The sequence below is a fragment of the Typopeltis vanoorti genome, chromosome 4, assembly GCF_054136105.1.
Source record: "Typopeltis vanoorti isolate ZY-2024b chromosome 4, IOZ_Tvanoo_1.0, whole genome shotgun sequence".
In the NCBI taxonomy this organism is placed as follows: Eukaryota; Metazoa; Arthropoda; class Arachnida; order Uropygi; family Thelyphonidae; genus Typopeltis; species Typopeltis vanoorti.
In genome coordinates this window covers 140,251,378-140,275,226 of record NC_143552.1, presented here as the reverse complement: position 1 = coordinate 140,275,226, position 23,849 = coordinate 140,251,378, and the positions used below count along the sequence as shown (strand labels likewise).

Sequence of the window (23,849 nt, the reverse complement as noted above, 5' to 3'; positions counted from 1 at the left end):
ACGCTACAGTTATATGGTATCAATGGAGCATTACATCAAGCAATACTTAGTCTCTATTTGAGTTGTAAGTCAGCAGTGAGAATTGAAGGAAGTACAGGAAGATGTTAAATCTGGTGTGAGACAAGGTTGTACATTATCCCCTCTGTTATTCATTATCTATATGGATCACATTATGAAGGAAAGTGGTATTAAACATGATATCAAACTTGGAGATGTTAATATCAGCTCTTTGCTTTATGCGGACGATGTAATACTTCTAAATAAATCCGTTACAAATATGCAAGATTCTCTGACTAAATTGAATAACTGTTGTAATAGATATGGTATGAAGGTCAGCAATAAAAAGACAAAGACAATGAAATAGGCAGAATCGCTTGAAAATGTCAACTGTGTTGTGAACGGAGAACCTGTGGAACAAGTAAAACATTTCAGCTACTTAGGCACGATTTTTATTGAAGATGGTAAATTAAATATGGAAATAGACAACAGAATGAACAAAGCTTATATGGTAGGAAGTCAACTGAATAAATTCACATTTAATAAGAGAGAAATTAGTCGGAACCCTAAATTAGCTGTATACAAGACAGCATTCAAACCAGTTTTAACTTATGGATCTGAGAGCTGGGTCAGAAGTAAAACACTCGACTAAAGACCGTAGATATGAGAGTCCTGAGAAAGATTACAGGTGTGAACAGATATCATCAATGGCAATACCATAATAAAAACGAGGATATTAAAAAAGAACTTGACATTGTCAGCATTCAGGAATGCATTAGCAGAGCTAATCTCAGGTGGTATGCACTTGTTTTGCGAAGAAAGATTAGCAAAACAAGTGTTCTCTGCCATGTTGGCAGGTAAACAACCCAGAGGAAGACCAAGATATAGGTGGATTGATACTGTACAATGTGCCTTAGACGATAGAAATATAAGATCTGATAATGATAATATTGGAGTTTTGACAAGTAACAGACTGATTTGGAGGAAAATTGTAGATAGGAAGTTGGTAATGATGTAAATTTTTCATGTAGTACTATCATATCCTGTACACCTATTGAGGGTACATGGCAGGAATTTGATGATGATATTTTGTGTTTACCTCATATATTTAATTTCTAACAAGAAATGAACTTTATGAGGAAATGGAATAATGAGTGTGATTTGGATAATTTTACATTGTGTGCCCATCATGTAAACAGAAGCCATCGACAAGTCAGTTCCGTGAATAACTGAATCTTCTCTTTCCCGATAGTTTATAATGAAAAACTCATTTGGATAACCTTCACATTTGTATTTTTTGTCAACAAATCTGCACACAGATTTGGTCGCCTGGATTTCTTGGGGACCAGGAGGTGGTCGAAAAGATTCAGACAAGTGACCAAGATGGTGACAGGTCTGTGGAATACTCCCTATGAGGATCGGTTGAAGGTTTGTGGGTTACAAAGTTTAGTTGATAGGTGGAAGAGGGGGACATGATAGAAACTTTTAAGATATTAAAGGGATTTTATAAAATTGATGCAAGTGAAAATTTTCAATATATGACAAATAGAGAACTAGGGACCATCCACAGAAGTTGTGTAAGAGTGTGGTTAGTAGGGGTGTGTGGACCAGAATTTTTCCATGGAGAGTGGTGAGTGAGTGGAATGGATTGCCAGAATTGTGAGTTCCCTGATGATGATGAATGACAGGATTTGTGTGTATGATGGTTGATTTGGGTCTCCCACGATGGGTCTCCAGACTCCATGGAGATGCCGTAAATAATAATAATCATTCATATTACTGTTAAGGACATTAATATTGGTAAAGTGGATATGGAAATTTTTATTTGTCAAAGTATTATTAATGTTTGTGGTTTCTGTGTGGAATATTTTTTGTGATAATTAGGAAACTTTTCTATTTGAGTATGTTGTCCTTTATTGCTAGTGGGAAAGAAAACAGAAGGGACACGCAGTGGAAGAACAAAGACTTGCAACATAACCATCCAAATGCAGAGGGGAACCTAGTCTCTGTCCACATGTGGCCTAAAAAAGATCCTATCTTAACTCCCCCCAGGCAGGATCTGACAATAGGATTATTTGCTAGCTAATTTGGAACTCTCTGATTCCTTATTGTCAGGTTTGATCCTGTGTACACTCAAGCCTGGAATTATTTTATGGCTGTCCCATTGAATGAGAGAAGGTCTGGATGCATACAATTGTATTTATCATATATTTGAAGGGCATCACCCACACTACATGTGAGAAGAAAACGTGAGAGAATACCAGAGCACTTGCTCTGGAGACAGAACATAGCAGCAGGCCACTTTAGACCTCCAATAAAAAAAAGGTGGTGGTGACATTTTACTGGGTAATAAAAGTCATCTACCATTCAGGTATCATAACTGGAATTACTCTGGCCATACCAGAATGTCATTTTATTGGCTTACAGGTAGATTGGAGATAGAAAAGCTTTGTTTTTTGTTGTTTTCAAATATTCTGTGTCCTCTCCTAATCTCTTTCATGCATGAACATGGACTATCTTGTGTCTGCAAGCATAGATGGACTATATCAATTTCAAAAGGATAAATAAATTGGAACTGGCTGACAGAACCCACCTGACTGATTTTACTAGAAGACTGTTGTGCAGTCTCTCAAAACATTGAGATACTGTTCAATGAATTTTGTGAACAGTCCAAGTATCCTAATAGGAATAAAAAATAGCTAAACAAATAAAATAAAGATGTAAAATAAAATAAAAATAATTAAAAAAGTTTCAATTTTGAGACTCTATTCAAAAAATGAAAGATGGCCTACAGGCCAGAACTAATTAAAGTTATACTAAAGCTAAAGTAATCTATTACTATAACTTTTGAACAGTATTATATTTTGTTAATATAACAACTAATAAAATCAGTTGCTTAAATAATAATAATAATAAAAACAGCCATTCTGGGGCAGCCTCTAATGCACACATTGCCTTTACTTTATTACTAATGTGCTCCAATGATAATTATCTTACATACTGAAAGTTTTGCTAGCATTATGAATAAAGTAATTGTTTTTGATCATTTTCATGTGTGGTCAACTTCTTGTTAAAAAGTGTTACTGAATCACTCAGTAACACTTTTAAAACACAAGTAAGAATATCAAAATATGCTCACTTACCTGCTCCCTTTAAATTTTTTTTTATCTCCCTGCACTCTAGCAGTATTTTTCAAAGGATCTCTAACCATATTATGCAAATTATGTACACATGAATTGCATACAATAACAAAATAACATATGATATCTATGCAGGTATGAGGATATTTTATGAATGAATGATTATTGTATGTTATGTTCCACTCAAGTAAGCCTCATATTTTTGTTTATTTAGTTAATAATTATTAACTAAATAAACAAAAATATTTTTTATAGAAGAATATTTTAATATTCTTCTATATTTAATTATTAGAAAAATAATTAAAAATATCTTAAAAAGTATAGTACAATCATGCATTAGATGAGAATATTTATATCGATGTACATAAATAATGAGACAAAAGCAAAAAACTGGAACTAATTTCACAGAAAATTATGCCATTCTGAGGCCTGGAAAGAGAAAGTAACAAAAGAATGTGTTTTAAACTTTTTTTTTTTTTTGCAATAATTTAAATGGATTATACTTACGCTTTGAATGTAGACGAGAGCATGCAAGGAGTTGTAGCAAAATTAAAAGCACAGTAACCATGTGGAATGATAACTTCAGATCCAGGATGGATATCAATGCAAGGATGGGAAAGAATAGCAGCAGTGCTTCCAAAGAATGGATAATAATACCTGGGTATAAAAAATAAATTACCAAAATGAATTAGCTGAATAATGATACAAGATCTTAAATCTTATTAATAGATCACAGACTCATATCAAGTACTTTCTCCTAGATATTCAGTTTCTGCCTTATCTATACTATTTTCACAGTACAGCTCTGCTGAACTGAATGACTTTCATTATTTCTTACTTTCCTCTTAGCCTCAAAAAGGCTTATGATAAGGTGCAAGAAGAGCTAGTATGACCACTGCAATTATATGATGTAAATAAGAAATCATTAATCACCATCAGATTCCTGATACATACTGTCAAGGGATATAGGATACTACAACACTAAATACTGCCAGATGGTTGGCTGAGTGGTTACTATATCCACTCCCCAACCAACAGGTGAGCATGGGTGTTTGCATAGGTGAGCATGGGTGTTTGTGATTGTCTTTAGGTGGAAGATGAATTTCATTGCTTGGTGTGAGACCACTGCATCACTTACCACAGGCCTGAAGTGGTTTGAAAAAGTTCCATGTTTGGTCTCTAGAGTGGGATTTCCAGACTATGTAAAAAAAAAATAAAAAATAGAACAAAAAATACTTAGACCACACAGGCATTAACCTACAACCTTTCACGAGTGGGAATTACATAAAAAAATATTTGTATATGTGCATTACTTGTTTCATTTTTATTGTCTGCACAAATATGTATTTATATATTCTGATGGCATGTGTCTTTATTATGCCATACGCTAAATAAATACATTACAAAAATGAAGAAAATTGTCCTATCAACAATTTTATTCAAATTAGTAGTCTGCTCTCTATCAGGACTTCAATATTGTGAGATCTTATGTTAGGGTATTCTAAGGCACTGCTAACTGAAGCAATCTGTTTAAACCATTCTGTTTAAGAGACTATAATAAAGTATTAATTGTGCACAGACCCAGTCACCTGTATTCCTTAGTGATGAAGAAATGGTGGAAAGGATCCAGAGGCAAGTAACAAAGATTGTGGGAGGTATGTGGAATGCTTCCTTTGAGAAAAGATTGAAAGTCTGTAGGCTCCGAAAACTAGCTGAATTGCAAAAGAGAGGAGATATGTAGAAGCATCTAAGTTATTAAAGGAGTTTTTATAAGATTGACACTGATTACTTTTTTGATATAGTGCAGGATGGGAGAGAACAAGAGATTAAACCTGAAAATTGTGTAAAGTGTAGTTAACAAGGGTGTTAGGACTAGTTTTTTGTTTAGAGGGTGGTGAATGGGTAGAATGAATTGCCAGAAGTGGTTTTGAGTGCTTCGTCTGTGAATGAGTTTAAGGAGAGGTATGGGGGTACAAAGTCCAACTCTATCTCCCTGCAGTGCACCCTGGGGTGTTGGGAATACTAGTCACTATCAGACCTGGACCCAAAAATGCTAACAGAGCTCTGATGAACACTTCAGAACATTAGTTAGGAGAAGTGTATATCCGACTACAGCAAAGATGCCAATTATTACTTATTACAGCAACAGAAACGGTCCCAACTCCTGCATGGCCCACACTCACCTCTCCACAGCAGCAGCAGCAGTAAGGCATTGGATTGGGGTGCTAAGAATATCACAGAAGAAGGCAGGCTGCCTATTAGCTCATTGAAATTGGCAATCAGTACACTCAATACTCGAACTTTAGCAAGAGACTACAGAACAGATTTATTAATCAAAGAACTAACCAATATTAATTAGATATTCTTTGAAACAAAAAAGATTAAAAGAATTAACAGCAAGGTGGTATGAAGGCTCACAGATAATCCTAGGAGCATCTTCAAACAGTGGTAAACAAGGCGGAGTGGGCTTTGTCAAATCTAAGCTCACTAAGTTGATCCTTTCTTGTAACATCATATCTGAAAGAATAGATGTATTACTAATTAACATCCTGCTATGCTCCAACATCTGTAGCCGATAATCAAGAAATAGAAAATTTCTATATGAATTTTGAACAGGCATTTTAAATTACAAGTCAACATACACACTCATTGGTGGAGACTTTAACAGCAAAATAGAATGCGGAAAACAAAATGAAAAGTTTATAAGTCCAAATGGTCTGGAGAGAGAGAAATAGAAGAGGAGAGAGAGATTAGCCAAATACGCTGCAGCTGAACAACTCTTTATTTGAATACTTTTTTCAACAAATGCCCAGGAAGCAGATGGACTTGGCAATCACCGAATGGAGACACAAAAATTGAAATAGACAACATTTTAACAGACTATAGAAGACTGGAACAAAATGTTGGTACAATAGGTGAAACATATTTCAACATAGATTCTCACCATAGTCTCAGGGATATTATAAGAATAGACCACAAAGAAGAACATATCAGGGGAACATCAACCCATAAAAGAGAGCCCAAACAGACTATCACAAGTTCAGGAAGTACATAGAAGAATGGACTATTAAGAACTGCTACATACACCTCCAAATCAAAAAATTAGAATAATAAAGGAACATATGTTGAATGATTTGCAATTCTAATTTATTGCATGGTGGTTTTTCCCTTTCAGTCGTTTCCAACCCTATGTGAATTTGTTGGCATTGTCCACAAAGTGTTCCTGGTGAGATTTTTTACAGGGTAGCTCAACAATCCACTCCCCCATTTTATCTGGGCTCGGGACCAGCATACGGCTGGGACATTTTCATGACCGTAATCCATGTGTGTTCACAGGACTGGTTTGCTTGTTCTGGCGGATGAAAATCCCGAGTCTCTGGGTGAAACCCCCACCACCATATGAGACCGACTAACTCACCTTTCATTGAAAGAGACCAGATAAAAGTTCCTCACTGACGGGAATTGAACCCAGATCTTTCTGACCAAAGGGCTTTGTCTATACTGACTGAGCTATGGAGACTCCAATTTATTGCATAGAAAATAATTATTAGCAAATAGGAATTAGCACCATCTAATCTACTTGTAGATTATATAAACATGTAAACACATAAAAATGTAATATAAATTATATGAAAACTGTTATTTGAAAATATTCACAAAATTAGAATAATTTTTAATGTGGTTCAAAATATTAGAATATTCCAAATTTTTCTGACTGGTTTTGAGAAGAGCATAGAAATAGTATATATTTCAGTAGCTGTGGAACTGACTTGTGTGTGCTGACTCTTGGATTTCAGTTAATCATTTGCTAAACATGGGTCGAATGAGTGACATATCGTAAGCTAAGAAGTTTCGTATGGTGTCTCTACAGAAAGAAAGCCAAACTCAACAGTTTATAGCTAAGGAATTGAAATGTTCTCAAGCAAATGTGAGTCGAGTATTGAGACAGTATTCTAATAACTGGAGTTTTTAAAATAATCGCTGCCACAGTGGTCGGAAGGTAATAACTACATCAAGAACCGAGAGGAGATTGAAGAATATTGTGAAGAAAAACCGTTTCCAAAGTGTAAAGTATTTTCACAGGAGACGGAAAGAATTAGGTGTGAATGTCTAAATCTACAACTGCTGTGGGGTCAAGAGGATTGGAAAAGATACTTTCTAGCGATGAAAGTATGTTTTGTGTGTCCCACAGTCATCAAGGGATATGTGTTTGGCATCTTAAGCAAGAATGCATGAAACATTCGATGAAATTTGCAACCTCTGTCATAGCATGGGCTTGTATGACCATAGAAGGTCTAAGTAGGGTATGCTGTGTATTGTGTACAAAAGTGTCAATTGCAAAGTGTACTAAGAAATTCTTGAGCACTTCATGTTACCAGCATCGGAAGATTTATGTGATGGTGATTTCCTTTTTCAGCAAGATTCAGCTTCTTGTCAGACTTCCAAGAACACTACTAGATGGCTCAAAGAAAGACAAATCAATGTAATTCCTTGGCCAGCAAACTTGTTAGATTTAAACCCCATTGAGAATTTGTGGGGAATTAAGAAGAAGCACATCTTCAAGAAGTTGCCCCAAGAGACAACAATGAACTGCTAGTAAATAATATGCCCAACCGTTTATGGATGGTCATAAAGTTAAGGGATATGCAACAAAGTACTAATTATCATGTTATTTCCCCTTTGTAATTTCTGTGCATTTATTTTCACATCATTCCAATATTTTGAACCACATTAAAAATTATTCTAATTTTGTAAATGTTTTCAAATAACAGTTATCGTATAATTTATATTACATTTTTATGTGTTTACAAGGTTACATAATCTACAAAGTACGTAACTTTAGAAGATGCTCATTTTTATTTGATAATTATTTTCTATGCAATAAATTAGAATTGCAAATCATTCAACACATTTTCTTTGATTATCCTAATTTTTGACATGGAGGTATAGATGATTATAATGAATTTATTAATAAATTCAATGAGTGCACATTATGTGCACAAATTCACATGAAAAAGGCAAGGAATAAGAAAAGTCTCAGTGACCATGTTACTGTTGATAGTGATGAATTCTCCAGGGGCGGCTCATGCATAGGCACTGCGGAACTGCAGCACCAACAATTTTTCTCGATATATAAATATATTTATATTTATATATAGAGAATTTTTATTAATTTATAAATAAATAAAAATGAATTTAGCTATATTTGCTTGTAATATTTAATTTTATCATCAACAATCCTATACAATTGAATTTCATATTGAAAAGAATAACATGTAAGAAAGTTTTAAAGGGAATAAAAGTTGAGCAGCTCTCAGATGTGAACTGTAGACTAAAATATACAAAGATTATTGAAGAAAAAATGAAAGAGTTTGAGAACAGGAACCAAACCTTGGAGATTCAGTGGCAAGCCTTGGAGAAAACCCAGATTGATTCAGCCAGAGAGGCATGTGGTGAGGTTGTCTGTAAGGACAGAAAAATCAGAACTCCATGGGGACACAAGAAGTTAAAGAGACAGTGAAGGAAAAGAAGAAAGCATATTAAAAGTTCCTGGAAAATAAGTCAGCTAGTGCTCTTAGAGAATACAAAGACAAATGTAAGAAAGCTAAACACTGTGTAAAACTAGCTAAACAAAAGTCATGGGAGGACTTTGGCAGGAACATAGAAAATAAATATCAAGAAGGTATTCTGAAGGTAAGATATTCTGGAAGTTGTTGAAGAAGCTTAGAAATGGAGAAAAGAGTGCTGTAAAAGGAGTTAGAGATGATAAAGGTGACATGAAAATGGGAGAAAAAGATATCCTTGAAGTATGGAGTAATTACTTTGAAAAATTGCTAAATGAAACAAGCAGTGATAGAACAGTGGTAAAAAAACACTCAACAGGCATAGAGTCAGGAATACATACTTGAAGTAGAAAAAGCCATCAAAGGCTTGAAATGTGGAAAGGCAGCAGGAGTAGATGATATTCGACAAGAAATGCTGAAGTATGGTGGTATATGAAAATCTTACAGTGGCTGCATTGCATAGTTTAGAAGGCCTGGACAGAGGGACGAATTCCTGATGATTGGAGTAGAGCTCTAATAGTACCCATATACAAAAAGGGGAAATAAAACTGAATGTGAGAATTACAGAGGTATTTCCCTACTGAGTGTTCCTGGCAAGATTTATGCAAGCATACTCGAGAAACAGTTGAAAAGAATTGTGGAAGAAAAGCTTGGTGAAGAACAAGCTGGATTCAGGACAAATAGAGGCTGTCAGGATCAGATCTTGACTTTACAACAAATAGCCGAGAATTCTTGTAGACAAGCTTATACGTTGGTATTGCATTACTAAATCACTTAAGGAATTGACAATGTAGATAAGAATATAAATTAAATTACACTTTAATAAATATTTCTGATATTTCGGCAACATCACATTCCCATTTTCAGAAAGAACTTACAAAAAAGGCATGTGCACGTAGGCACTACAACACAGTAACTGAGAATGAAGTGATGAAGCTATTGCTACACAGGTAAGCTTAATGCTCTTCTATTAGATAGGGCTACTTATCTCCCTATCGAATACAATCCCACCAACTCACAAATCAGAAAACTTCACAGACTCCTTAAGAAAGTCACTTCTTGGCCTGTAGAAGTTACTAACAGATTAAAGCCGTTTAACTCCCCCCCCCCCCGTATTTATGGACTCCCAAAAATACATAAAGAAAATGTGCCATTACATCCCATAGTGGATGGCATTGATTCCCCGACATACAAATTAGCTAAACATTTGGCCAAAGCGCTCACACACTATACTGGCAACACATCATCACACATAAAAAACTCAGCCCACTTCAAAGCCAGCATAGAAAACCTTATATTCCAACATACTGAAATAATGGTCAGCTTTGATGTCTCCTCCTTATTCACAAATGTCCCACTCAAGGTAACTTTAGAACTAATCCAAGTTAAATTTTCTCCCAATATCTCAGCCCTATTTCAGTTCACAATGAACTCGGGCTATTTCTTTTGGCAGGGAAAATTCTACAAACAAACAGAGGGGACAATAATGGGTTGACCACTCTCCCCACCCTTGGTCAATTTCTTTATGGAGACCTTTGAAGAAAATGCCTTAGCCTCTGCCCCACAAAAACCAACCATATGGCTTCTCTGCGTTGATGATGTGTTCGCTATTTGGCCACATGGCTCTGATACACTCCTCTACTTCTTAACACACTTAAACAACCAACACCCCAGAATCAAGTTCACCCTGGAAAAGGGGAAAAACAACAGCCTCCCTTTCCTAGTAACCTGCCAGCCTGATGAAACCTTGGTTTTCTCAGTTTATAGAAAACCCACCCATACAGGCAGGTACATTCACCAACAATCCCCCCCCCCTCACAACAATATGGAGTGGTGAAACACTATACAACAGGGCTAAACTAATCTATTCTAACGACAAGACCCTAAACACTGAACTAAATCACATCCTCAACACTTTCTCAGCCAATTGCTACCCCCTTCCCAAACAATCCAAAAAATATTGAAACCAACAAACCACAACACCCCTCCTCCCTTCACAACAAGGATTACTCTAAATCCATCACCATTCCCTACATCCGAGGCACCTCGGGGAAAAAAAAATTTTACCAAAATCTTAGAAAAACATGACTTGACCTCCTGTTACAGACCATACAGAAAATTGGCATCCCTTATCCGCTCCACTAAAGACCAACCACTTCCCCTAGACCTAACTGGTGTATACCAGGTCCCTTGCAGCTATAAACTGTCTTACTTTGGCCAAATAGGCAGGACAGCGAATATCAGAATTTCGGAACACAAGGACTACATCCGGTTTCACCAGTACAGCCACTCTGGTCTTGCAGACCATGCTCTGGATACATGTCATAGAATACGGTGGAAGAAGGCTACAGTAATATACCGTAGCAAATACTAATTCGAAAGACTGTATGCATGGAATCAGCCTCAGCCATAAGAAACTATCCAAACCTCAACAAATTTGGTAGTATGAGACTGCTCCAAATTTGGGAGGCTTATATCAACAGACTTTCAGCCCAATGGCCAAAAACACCTACTTAGCCTGCTAGGGGGGGCACCATCAGGACTTTTAGGAGAACAATAACTTCATTCTCAGTTACTGTGTTGTAGTGCCTACGTGCATGTGCCTTTTTTTTTTGTAAGTTCCTTTTGAACATGGCAACGTGACACTGCCGAAATATCGGAAATATTTATTAAAGTGTAATTTAATTTATATTCTTATCTACGTTGTCAATTTCTTAAGTGATTTAGTAATAAATAGTCGAGAAATCATGGGAATATAACAAAGATCTGTATTTAAGTTTTGTCGATCTGGAAAAGGCATATGACAAGGTGACAAGAGATAAGCTATTCAATACGCTACAGTTATATGGTGTCAATGGGACATTATATCAAGCAATACTTAATCTTTATGTGAGTTGTAAGTCAACAGTTAGAATTGAAGGAAGTACAGGAAGATGATTTAATGTTAAATCTGGTGTCAGATAAAAATGTACATTATCCCTCTGTTATTCATTATCTACATTGATCACATTATGAAGGAAAGTGGTATTAAACATAATATCAAAATTGGAGATGTTAATGCCAGCTCTTTGCTTTATGCAGACAATGCTATACTTCTAAATAAATCCGCTACAAGTCTGCAAGATTCCCTGACTAAATTGAATAACTGCTGTAATAGATATGGTTTGAAGGTCAGCATTAAAAAGACAAAGACAATGAAAATAGGAAGACATTGAAAATGTCAACTGTGTTGTGAATGGAGAACCTGTGGAACAAGTAAAACATTTCAGCTACTTAGGCACGATTTTTAGTGAAGATGGTAAATTAAATATGGAAATAAACAACTGAATAAATTCATATGGAATAAGAGAGAAATTAGTCTGAACACTAAATTAGCTGTATAGAAGACAGTGTTCAAACCAGTTTTAACTTATGGATCTGAGAGCTGAGTCGGAAGTAAAACACTTGACCAAAGACTAGATACCGCAGATATGAGAGTCCTGAGAAAGATTAGAGGCGTGAACAGATGGCATCAATGGCAATATCATATTAAAAACAAGGATATTAGGAAAGAACTTGACATTGTCAGCATCCAGGAATGCATTAGCAGAGCTAATCTCAGGTGGTATGATCACTTAAACAGAACGGGCGATGAAACATGAGCAAAACAAGTGTTCTCTGCCAGGTTGACAGGAAAACGACTCAGAGGAAGACCAAGATATAGGTGGATTGATACTGTACAAAGTGCCTTAGACGATAGAAATATAAGATCTGTAATGTTGGAGTCTTGACAAGTAACAGATTGATTTGGAGGAAAATTGTAGATAGGAAGTTAGTAATGATGTAAATTTTTCATGTAGTACTATCATATCCTGTACACCACTTGAGGGTACATGTCAGGAATTTGATGATGATCAATCCTATCCAATTCTCTTATTATGTATAAAAAATAATAAAAATCCATCTTGTAGCACTTTGGAGGGCGAAGGACGCTAGCAGCAATGTGTTTACCACAGTGTCATATTGCCAGGTTATGAAATGCACGCAAGCATATACACATTATAGTGAGATGCGAGCTATTAGTGTAATGCGGCACTGTCCGTCGGGCAGTTCCACTGTTGCTTATATGCAGTTTGTGCCAGTAGTCGAGTGTTCGTAGCACTTATCGTGTTTACTCCATCTCTTCAAATATTTGGACATTACAATTAAAGATATAACACTTGTTATAGTTTTTATTTTAGAATATTATTGAGGTTATGATAATGGACTTTATTTTTAAGTAATTTTGAATTATACTAAACTTTATAATTTAAAAAAAAACGTTTTTTTTTTTAAAAAGTATTCCCTCTTCTTTGGTGGCTGTGTGCATCGCACATATGGCCGGCGCTCCCCTGGATAGTACCGATCTTTAACTCTGGTGATGTTGAGTTGGGGTGTGTTTTCTGATTTGTTCTCTTTCTCTCTCATATATATAAAATCATACAAAGAGTAATACTGAACAGAATCCAAACTACCTTTGAACATAACACCAGCAGAGAACAAGCAAGATTCAGAAGAGGCGTCTTAACAATAAATCACATTCAGGTCATTCACAATTAATAGAAAAATGCAGAGAATACCGAATCCTTCTATGTTTCCTCTTTATTGATTTCAAAAAAGCATTTCATACCATAGAACACAATGCAGTTATCTGTGCCTTACTGGAAATAAATGTGAATCCTACTTACATCCACATGATAAGCAAAATTAACAAAAATCTAACCATACAAATAACCCTATTTGATCAACCTATAAATATAAAGATAAAGTCTGCCAAGGTGATGTGATCTCCTCAAACCTATTTACCTGCACTTTAGACTATATTCTGAGTAAAAGAGACCTAAACAGAGGAATAAACATAGATGGTGAAAATCACAAATTCTTATGTTTGCTGATGATCTAGTATTAATATTTCAACCCCGCCACCCAAAAAAAAAGAAGAAATGGACAAAAAAATATACACAAACATCTGTGAGATAGGATTAGAAATAAATCTAGAAAAACAAAATGGATTACAAACATCTATACAAGTGACAGCAACCTATGTATTAATAACATCCCTATAGAACAGGTTAACTCTTACAATTACTTAGGACAAACTAAAAATGAATAACGATTTATCTGAAGAACTAGTAAAACAAATGAAAGTTGCATAACTATCAATCAACAGACCAAACGACACACTTACTGATCCAAATCTTAATATCTCTGCATACAGATCAGAAACATGGAACACACTCTCAGGATCGAGTCAGCGTGCAATAAAATGTAGGATTTGTAACATCAGCAAAATGGAATAATATTGGCAATAAAGAACTAAGAGAGAGAGAGAGATCAGGTGTAATTCCATGTTATACCCATTAGTGAAATCTATGGGTATAACATGGAAGAGAGAGGCTTAAGATCAATTGTTGGAAGCATCTTTGCGACCTGCACTCACCTGAATGAAACACAGGTCCATCAAGGTAACCAAGGTAATGATAGGTATTGTGTGAATAATAACTAGCGTCAATAGAGGGTTACCTGCAATGAGTCTTCTGACTCTTTGAAGTAGCTTTTGTTAATCAAATGCTTACGCTTAAGTGGGACCTCACTGTCCCAAAGTAGACTACTTACACTGTTAAAAAAAGTTTAGCCCAGTGAAATCCTCTTTATTATCTCCTGGTCTAAACTTCCATTACTAGAAAATACACTTCCCAAATATGTGAAATTTTCACTACTCTTCAAATCTTGCCCATTGCATCTAACACCATTAACATTTACATTTCTGCTATGAAATAAAACATCATCCATCCTAAATAATATGTTTTAAATCCTATTCATTCTCAGCAATTAATACAGCAATATCCAGTATCTCTTCCCCTCCATATTTTTGAAGGTACAGCAGTAAAGCAGTTCCACAGGCTAGCTGCCAAGTCTACGGGACTAAACCAGATGACAATGTGTCTTTAGGAGGATTCCTAATCAACTAGTGCATAATCTCATTGCCATCTACAATGCCAAGTAATAGTATGTGTGGGAGGGGGTGCCACATTATGGTTTCGGAGACTGGATGCTTTCTGTATAGGCGACATGTTCGAGAGTATTTTGCTTCCACTGCATGTTCCGCTTCTCTTTTTCTCTTCACTCTATGAAACATTAAATATAAAAGTAAGCCTGAATAATTAATGGTGCTTTTGAGGTTTAGCCAAAAAAAATAAACTTTCCCCCAAAAAAACTTAAACTCAAAAAACTCACAAACTTTCATATTCACTTTACCAAGATTTGTAGCATCAATAACTTAAATGATACGCATCATCACCTTCAGGCATCCAAACCTAGTATTCTGTTTCTGATTGAACCCCAAATTTCTGCTACATCAACTACAGAAAAAGTGTGACTGTGGCATACCTGTTATTCTACAGTTACGAATACCCCCACAGATTTCACTATATTAAAAAAAACCATATCAACTACAGCTTGTCTTAACTGCCCAAATTATGCCTTGTATGATTCCTTCCACCATAATGGAGGTGCTTCTACCTTTGTGCGATCTGATATTCCTTGCTAAAGGACGTCTAATCTAGAATCTCACCTTTTTGACCTCCTGTAGTTTAAGATTTCTGTACCACATCCCATTACTCTTCAAGAAAACAATCTTGTTTGCTGGCTACCATGTTCTACTTTATGGTAGAACATGGTAGCTAGCAGATTTTCTTATATAATTGCATATTATACGAAAATCTGAAAATATTACATGTAGCTCCTAAAGTTAGAGAAATAGGATTGGCTAGGCTTATAATAAAACAGAACATATTTACCATATGTTAATATACAACATATTTATGACTTAATTTATATTTAAGACCTAACATAATTATCTCATGAACCATGTAGTTAACTCATGAATTTTCACCTTCTACTATCCAATGATGATGATTATTCTTTAACGGCCAGTACACTATCACATTCACACTCCCTGGCATGTCATTTATATTTTTTGTGTTTATTTTTTTATTTCTATTTTTTTGATAATTTATGGTTCTGATTCTTTGTCTTTTAATTTGTTTTATTCATTTATGTTTCATTCTGCCATTTCATAATTCCATCACATATCTTTAAATTTTTTTTCTCAAATACATACTAATTTTAGCTCAATTTTAAACTCAGCACTATACAATGAAATCATCCACTTCCAACATATCTGGTATATTCAAATCTGTACTCCTTATATTTTAAAATTTTCAATTAATTATAATTTAATTAGCAAATAAAACATGAATATGTAGCCGACTGTTGGTATTTTAAGGGCAGCTCCGTATGTATTTTCCACTTTGTTCCTATTAGGTTTATTTCAGCAAATCAATAAGTTCTGTATTCTATGAATGGGAAAAAGCTAGGAAGAGTACACTATTTAGCAACCAAGTTAATCATGCAAGACATTCTGCCATGATATATATCAAAACACTTGGTTCCGATAAATAGTACATTTTTATTTTTTTCAGGTAAATTAAATATAAAGCACACCTTCATTCTTATCCAAACAAAAGAATCTGTTCTTTTGTATTCCTCTGGGAATACATTTATACTACTGGAACTTTCTTCATCTTCCTCTTAACATACTAGGCCCATTGGCCTCTCATCGCCAAGTAACTTAGCTTTATAGAAACCTAATGAATGTTAACCCTATCTACCCTGCTGAGTCTGCTATGTCTGTTAATTGTTTATATTCCTTTGGCTGTGTTTGTCTGTTTTGCAGAATGAAAAATCCTGCTATTTCCATGTGAGACCTGATAAGTTACCTTCAGCTGATAAACTGTTATACAGGTTCTTGAAGTTCTAGATGGGATTCAAGCCAGGTCTTTCCAATTGTCAAGGCTGCAGTGGAAGTGACGGAATGTTTAAATTACTACCATAAAAATAACTAAATAAATCCTCTTAACTCCTTTTATTCCCTGAATGGAGTAGTCAAAGCAGATGCACCTTAACTAACTTTTCAGAAAGATCAATAGGCAACAAATCTCTACCCTTAATAGTCACTGATATCTGATCCAATGCTATCAACTACTTCATATGCATCCCAGGATTGGGGGGGGGGGGAGGAAGAGTAGACAGTCGCTATCTGACAGTCTCCCTGACACCACATATTACTGCCTGAAATAGTATAAATTCTATGGTCAATTTTCCTGAGTTTTGGACATAAAATCAGAGTTTCCAGGAGAAAAATCCTACTTGACTAAACAAAGATCAACTAACTAAGGAACTTGGAAACTAGATTTAAAAAGGACTAGAAAAAAATTCCTCTAGTCAGACTATAGAATCAAACTTATAATAGCCTTTCTCCTTGGGTCTAGAGATATAGAAGCAAATGACATTTCAATAGGACTATACAGGCACCTTAAATTATTATTATTAGACCTCCAGGAAGTCAAGGATCCTTATCTTTGACCAAGCCCATACTCATCAAAGAAGGAAATAAATCACCCACACCAGCTGTTGTCTTCTCCACTCCTCACCTTCCAATATAATGAAAAATTTTTTTCAACTGATATCCTATAATGCCCTCTCAAACGTTTATAGACTTCTATCATATTCCCCTCTTTCTTCTGTCTAACACTGCAGTCTACAAGCTTTCAATCTGTCCTCATAACTTACATTCCATAATTCCGTTATCATCTTTGTGACTCTTCTTTGCAGTCTTTCCATAGCTTCTTTATTATTCACATCTGATGTATGTGGAGTCAAAGACTCATCATGGGAGGTATACGCTATCACACACAAAGCTCATCAAACAGTGCCTTAAACTGATTCAATGTGTCTACATTCACAACACACTCAGGCAATTCATTTCACTTTCCATGTAAACAACCTTCTCCTCACACCTCTGCTCACACTCTAGTTATAGTTTCCAAGGATGGCCTCTTGTTCCACCCACTCCCTCTCCCATTCTATGAAAATTCTCTTCCATGTCAACCTGATAACAACTCCTGATTTATATAAGGAACGTCCAGAAAGTAAGTTCCGATAGATTGTCAGAGAAACAAAAATATACTTATAAAAAAACTTTATTGGAAATTAAAGTAGACATCTTTGACTACTTTTCTACATAATTTCTGCCATTGCTCAGACACTTATCATAACGGGGCACCAAGAGTTGTATACCTTCATCGTAGAAGGTTGTCTTGAAACCACCAGCCACCAAGGAAAGATTTCAGATGTTTGAACAGATGAAAGTCACTTAGCGTGAGGTCAGGACTATATGGGGGATGATGGAATTGTTCCCAGCCAAAGGTGGCGAGAAGTTGTTGTGTTACTGTAGAGCAGGGGTCTTCAATGCATGGCCATTTTTAAAAAAAAAAAAAAAAAACCTTAACATTAAAGCACGATTAAATAAAAAATAATTTCAATGAAGCTCATGGGCCACTAAGCTATACTGCGGTATTTAGAATTGCAAGATGCTTTCCAGATTCACAAGGAACACTATGCATTTGATACTTTACATAAAATCCTATAAAAATAAACATTAAATAGACATGCTTCTTCGGCCATCTACCAGCACCAAGTGGTACTTAAGTACTAGTACTAACATTGCAGGTAGATAGCTGAAGCAGTAGTTCATTCGAGTGCACTATCTAGTGCCTTCCAGATACATCTCGAAGGTTCTCGATACTTCGTTATTTTCATATAAATATAAGATGATCTCATCCACAGTCAGTCAGTCAGTCGTGAACAGTGTGATATTCATGTTGTTACACCCTGATAACCAAGAATGTAAAAATTTCAGTTATCATGGTGTAACAAGAAAATAAAAATATAAAATCCCGTGTAAGTAGTTAATACAAAATATTTAAAAACAGAAAAAATGCTTGCATCTAAGTAAAATAAATATAGCAGAAATTGTTTAACTAAATAGAAAAAAAGGGAATCTTATTTCAAAAAAGATATGAAAAAAAAAATAGGTTAAGTAAGAACAAAGAAGATTAGAGATAAGAATTTGTATGTGAGAGGCTAGTTTAACACTTGAAAAGAGGAGATTAAAATATTCAAGTAAATTCTAAAAAGGGGATTAATTTAGTATAGAGGCTAGCTTAAAACAAATGACGATCGCTCAAGGTTAATTCCCGAAGGGAGACGTCGTCACGCGAGAGTCGCGTGCAAGTGAACTGTAGCATGTTTTGGGCAGAAAAACACGACTTTAATTGGTGAGTGAGATCGACTCCAGTGGGGGGGGGAAGAGAAAAGAAATTGAAGTAGGTGCCGATAGGGGCCATGCAGATAAAAGGGTTAGGACCCCCCCCCCCCCCGAGGCTTTTTCCCTCAACGTTTCTTCACGAAATCTTCGTATAGGTAACCCGCAGTGAGCAACGGCGTAGGAGTTATCTCTGTCCGACACAACAAGGAAACAAAGTGTGCAGGAATTCGATTCCGTATTCCTATTGCAAGAGACGAGGAGCGCCGTATAGTTACAAGAAGGAAGAAATTGTCTATGTATCTCATCATCCAGTACTCATATCGAGGGAAAGAAAATCCATACAGAAATCCGTGCCCACGTGATGAGTTCCATAGTGATAGAATAGAAGATCCTGTGTGTGTCCTTTATTCAAGCACGAAAGGTATAGATCATGAAAACCAGGGTTCGTCCTGGAAAGGTACTGTAAAATCTTGTATCAATTGAAATCGCATATAATTGCAATCATTGTTAATTACTGGACAGTCGAAGAGATAGTAGGACTTTAGTACAAATCAGAGTAGAATGAGAGTAAACTAGTTTATATTATTTGATAAGCATTCATGTGCTAGAGATTTATGTATGCGCATGGTATTTCATATGAGAGTGTCTTATAGGTCATATGTATGGGCATAGCACAAGGATAGTTTAACCTATGTTGTTTTGTAAGTTAGATAAGGTAAACTGAATATAAAAATTAATGTCCATGGTATTATAGCAATACAGAGCATTCTGACTAGTATAAGGTTAAGTAAAGTGTTAACTTGTTCCAGGATTATATGTGTATATTTATATGTATAAAGTCTGTTATGACGGCATGATCGCAAATACCCACATAGGATTTTGCCCTAATACTTGTATTTTGCTTGTGTAATTTTGTAATTTTATTCTTAGTATTGAATTGTGTTTTATATAATAGAAATTGAATTGTACCATGTTTGAGATCTTAAATAAACTTTTGTTCATTAATAATACAGTTGTCTGAAATTGCTGCCTAATGCACCACTTGAAAAAACGTACGAACCTAATCACGCGAGAAATTAATGTGTTAAGTTATGAGATAAAGGGTCACGACTGTTTAATAGTTTCAAATATCAGACATATTTTTGTAATTGCTCCTTGTTTTCGAATTATATATCCTAAACTAAATGTCCTGAAAGGCGCAGTATAATGTAAATATTAGGGACACTAAGGGGAGAAAAAGCTTAAATATTTGAATTTTGTAATATCTCATGCATAGTTAAGTTTTTGAATAAAGATATAATAGAGATCCACTTGAAAGGATAAAAGAAAGTTTAATAATCATAGATAGGGATGCAACAATGTATAAGCAACGCAGGTTCATTGTGTCAGCCATAGTCTATTGTGGTTTTATATTGCCAGACTTTTTTCCATTAGTGTGAGATACATTTAGATAATAACCGTTGCACAGCCATTTTGGATCATTTTTTGGGTTCACGTTCCATCACTATGGCGTCTACGAGTAAAAAGCGTAAATCAAGTGATTGTTATCAGGTTTTTAATGAAAATTTGTACTTTTTTGTACTGATCGATGATAAGCCAGTGTGTTTAATTTGTCGTGAGTTAGTGTCAGTATCAAAAGAATACAATATAAAACGACACTATGAGACAAAGCATGCATCGAATTTTGATCACCTTCAAGCATGGCTTCGTATAGACAAAGTGAACAGTCTCCAAATTGATTTAAAATGCCAGCATGGTATGTTATAAAGGCAGAGGGAAGAGAGCAAAGCGTACGTCAAAGTAAGTTATGTAATAGCTGAAAAAATTGCTAAACAATCAAAAGTCTTCTTGGAAGGCGAGTTTGTGAAAGAGTGTCTCATTGCTGCTGGGGATATTCTGCATCCAAATAATAAGGAAGGAATTAAAATAAGGAATTAAAAAACTGAGTTTGTCTGGGGGTATCTGTAGCATGACGTGTCGAAGAACTTGCCAATGACATTGAAGGAACTTTAAAAAAATGGTTGTCTGAATTTACGTCATATTCACTTGCTTCAGATGAGATCACAGATGTGAAGGATACAGCACAACTGCTATCTTTGTCCGTGGCATTGATCAACAATTCAACGTGACAGAAGAACTGTTAGCACTCATACCTATGAAGGAACGACGAAAAACACTGATATTCTTGAAGCTGACAAGAAAACACTTCAGCGTTTCGACCTCAGCTTAACCAACCTCGAGGGTGTGGTAACTGATGGTGCCCCTGCTATGGTGGGAAAGAATGAAGGGTTTGTTGCTCTGCTACAGAAAGAACCGGAACTAGAAGGAAAAGATTTTGTCCATTACCACTGTTTAATCCACCAGGAGAATTTATGTGCCAAAACTATTGGATTTGAGAATGTCATGAAAGTTATTGTGACTGTCGTCAACATTATTAGGGCAAGAGGATTGAATCATAGTCAATTCCAAGAGTTTTTGACCCAAGAGTGCGAAACGGATCACGCCGATGTGGTTTAATATAGTGATGTGCGTTGGTTGAGTAGAGGGAAGGTTCTTAAAAGAGTCTTTGACTTAAGGAGCGAAATACAGCAGTTCATGCAAATCAAGGGGAATCCGATTGTGGAATTTAATGATCTGAAATGGATGTCAGACTTTGCCTTTGTGACCGACATTTCGTTGCATATGAATGACCTAAATACACTGCTACAATCCAAAGATCAACTGGTGCATGCTCTGTTTGATCACATCAAAGCTTTTGTGGACAAGCTCAAACTTTGGGAGGCACAACTCGCAAAAAAAGACTGAACTCATTTTCAGCTTCTTGCTGAGTCCAACTGTTCGTCTCTTGATGAATACGCTACAAAATTAGCCGTTGTTAAATTGGGAATGAAGATATTTATAATTAATAATACTTCATTCATAATTAACATGACCTACCATATCATAAGCAGGACTTATTTAAATTTATTTTGTTAGTTTCTTGCTTATAAAATGTTATTCGTGTAATTCCTTTTGAGTTTTGTTAGTTAATTTAATTTATGTGATTTTAAGGTATATTATAGACATGAAAAAGCTCTGTATTAAGGTGTCATTTATTTTATTTGCTTTATTCCTATAATAATAATATAAGAAACTGTGACGTATGTAAATTTAATATATCCAGAAGTTTCCTTATGATATCATTTGATTGGTTGTTGTGAGAAATCATGCAAATTTCTCCTAGCATGTATTGGAGTGTGAACTACTATATATCAAGGGAAAAGCAAGTTCCATGTGAGCTAAACCGGTGAGAACGAGTTAGTGGCGGGAAAAAGGAACGAGTGGACATGAAAACAAAAGTAAAAAAGGAGAATCGAGTAGGGGAGTATAGAGAATGGTAGCTAGAGACTGAAGGGAAATTTTGACGTGCCGAAAACAGAATACAAAGGACCGGGAATTGCTTGGCAATTTAACTTACCTTTTTTTCGGAGTTGGATTTCTACCAAAACTTCCTAATGCCTAGCAGTGGAATAGAGCAGGACATAGGATAATACGTATAAGAAAAGGAAGAAATGGGTAGATAATTTAAACCAAGTGCATAAAGGTTATATTCTCCCGAGTCTATAAATCAGTTGCGGAAATAGAAGAATCTTTTAAGTTTGTGTTACTGCAAAGTAAAAGTCAGTAAGGACTTTAAAGATGTTTGATCTCCTTATGATGTGATGAAGCTATATCCTGGTAAGATTACCTTTACTATGCTTAGTGAGAAGTAACTAAAAAATTAATTCTGCCGAAAGTAATTTATTCCTAGTTGCTGTATTCAGCGAGTCAAGATTTAATGTGTGATGTGCTACGACTTTTCCCTCTTCAAATGACAAATGCTATATTATTGAATTAAGTGTTCATTGACTGAACGAGAATATTGAGAAGCCTATTTGTTGTTATTTGGGAATCTCGAACTTACAAGAACTAAATTTGATTGACTTTGTTTTAGAGAATTACAAATGAATGTCTGATGGTTCATGAGTTGTATTCTTTCTGAATATCTTGAACTGATTTGATATTTAAAATGTTTTGAGATGTAACCCTGGACAGAGTGAAGTTATGATAGAAGTTCTTTGTAACAAGAAGAATAAGATCTGTTAATATAGTTTTTAATTATAAATTTTAAGCTCAGTTGAGTAGTATAATAGTATCTTAATGAGAGCTTTATATTCGTTTAATTGTAATGTCCCTGTTGGTATACTGTGTTATGATGTAATTTATGTGACACTGCATTAAATAATTTTATTTGAATTGAATCTTGTATTTGCCTGATTTTTTTTCATTGCACCGCTCATTAAAATAATTCAAATCTGAGCGGGAACCCTATATAATAAAGAGAACCTTGGCCTAAAATCAGTTTCATAATAACCTGATACAGTTGAAGGTTGATTTATCAAAGTTGCTCATGCAATTCAGAACATGGAGTGGTGCAGTATGCTATAAATGTTCTTCATGTTTGGATGATATGTCAGCCTACAACTAGTTAAATACTAACGAGAGAGAACCATAAGACGATAAAACATGATTGAGCAGAAGCTACGATACAACACCGTGTTGCGAAGCGAGTTCGAAGAGAGATTTAGTGATTTTCATAACCAACAGAGTCTTCTTTAGATTTATTTTCAATGTCATTCAGTGTCAATGCTGCCGAAATGCCAGGTTCAGTACAAATGGAGCTGCTTGAACTCCAAAACAACTCTTCTTTGAGAGAAAAATTATTCAATGTGCCCTTGCTTATATTTTACAAAGACTACATTTCTGAGGACGCATTCCCTAATCTTTGCTGGCATGCTTTGAAGATGTGCGCTTTGTTAGGAAGCACATACTTATGTGAGCAGTTCTTCTCCAAAATGAAGCATGTGAAGTCCAAGACAAGAACTCAGATTACAAACAAACATCTCAAGAATACTCTGTGCATAGCAACTTCCTACATTG

At 35.4% G+C, this 23,849-nt stretch overlaps 1 protein-coding gene across 1 annotated transcript in view; it reads right to left on the bottom strand.

Annotated features, from left to right (window-relative positions):
• LOC150107721 (centrosomal protein of 120 kDa-like) overlaps positions 1 to 23,849 on the bottom strand; it is a 284,452-nt gene that overhangs the window by 142,974 nt on the left and 117,629 nt on the right. The window contains exon 8 of the mRNA XM_090392176.1: positions 3,645 to 3,794. Coding sequence (XP_090248302.1) covers positions 3,645 to 3,794 — 150 coding nt within the window. The remainder of the gene's footprint in view (positions 1 to 3,644; positions 3,795 to 23,849) is intronic.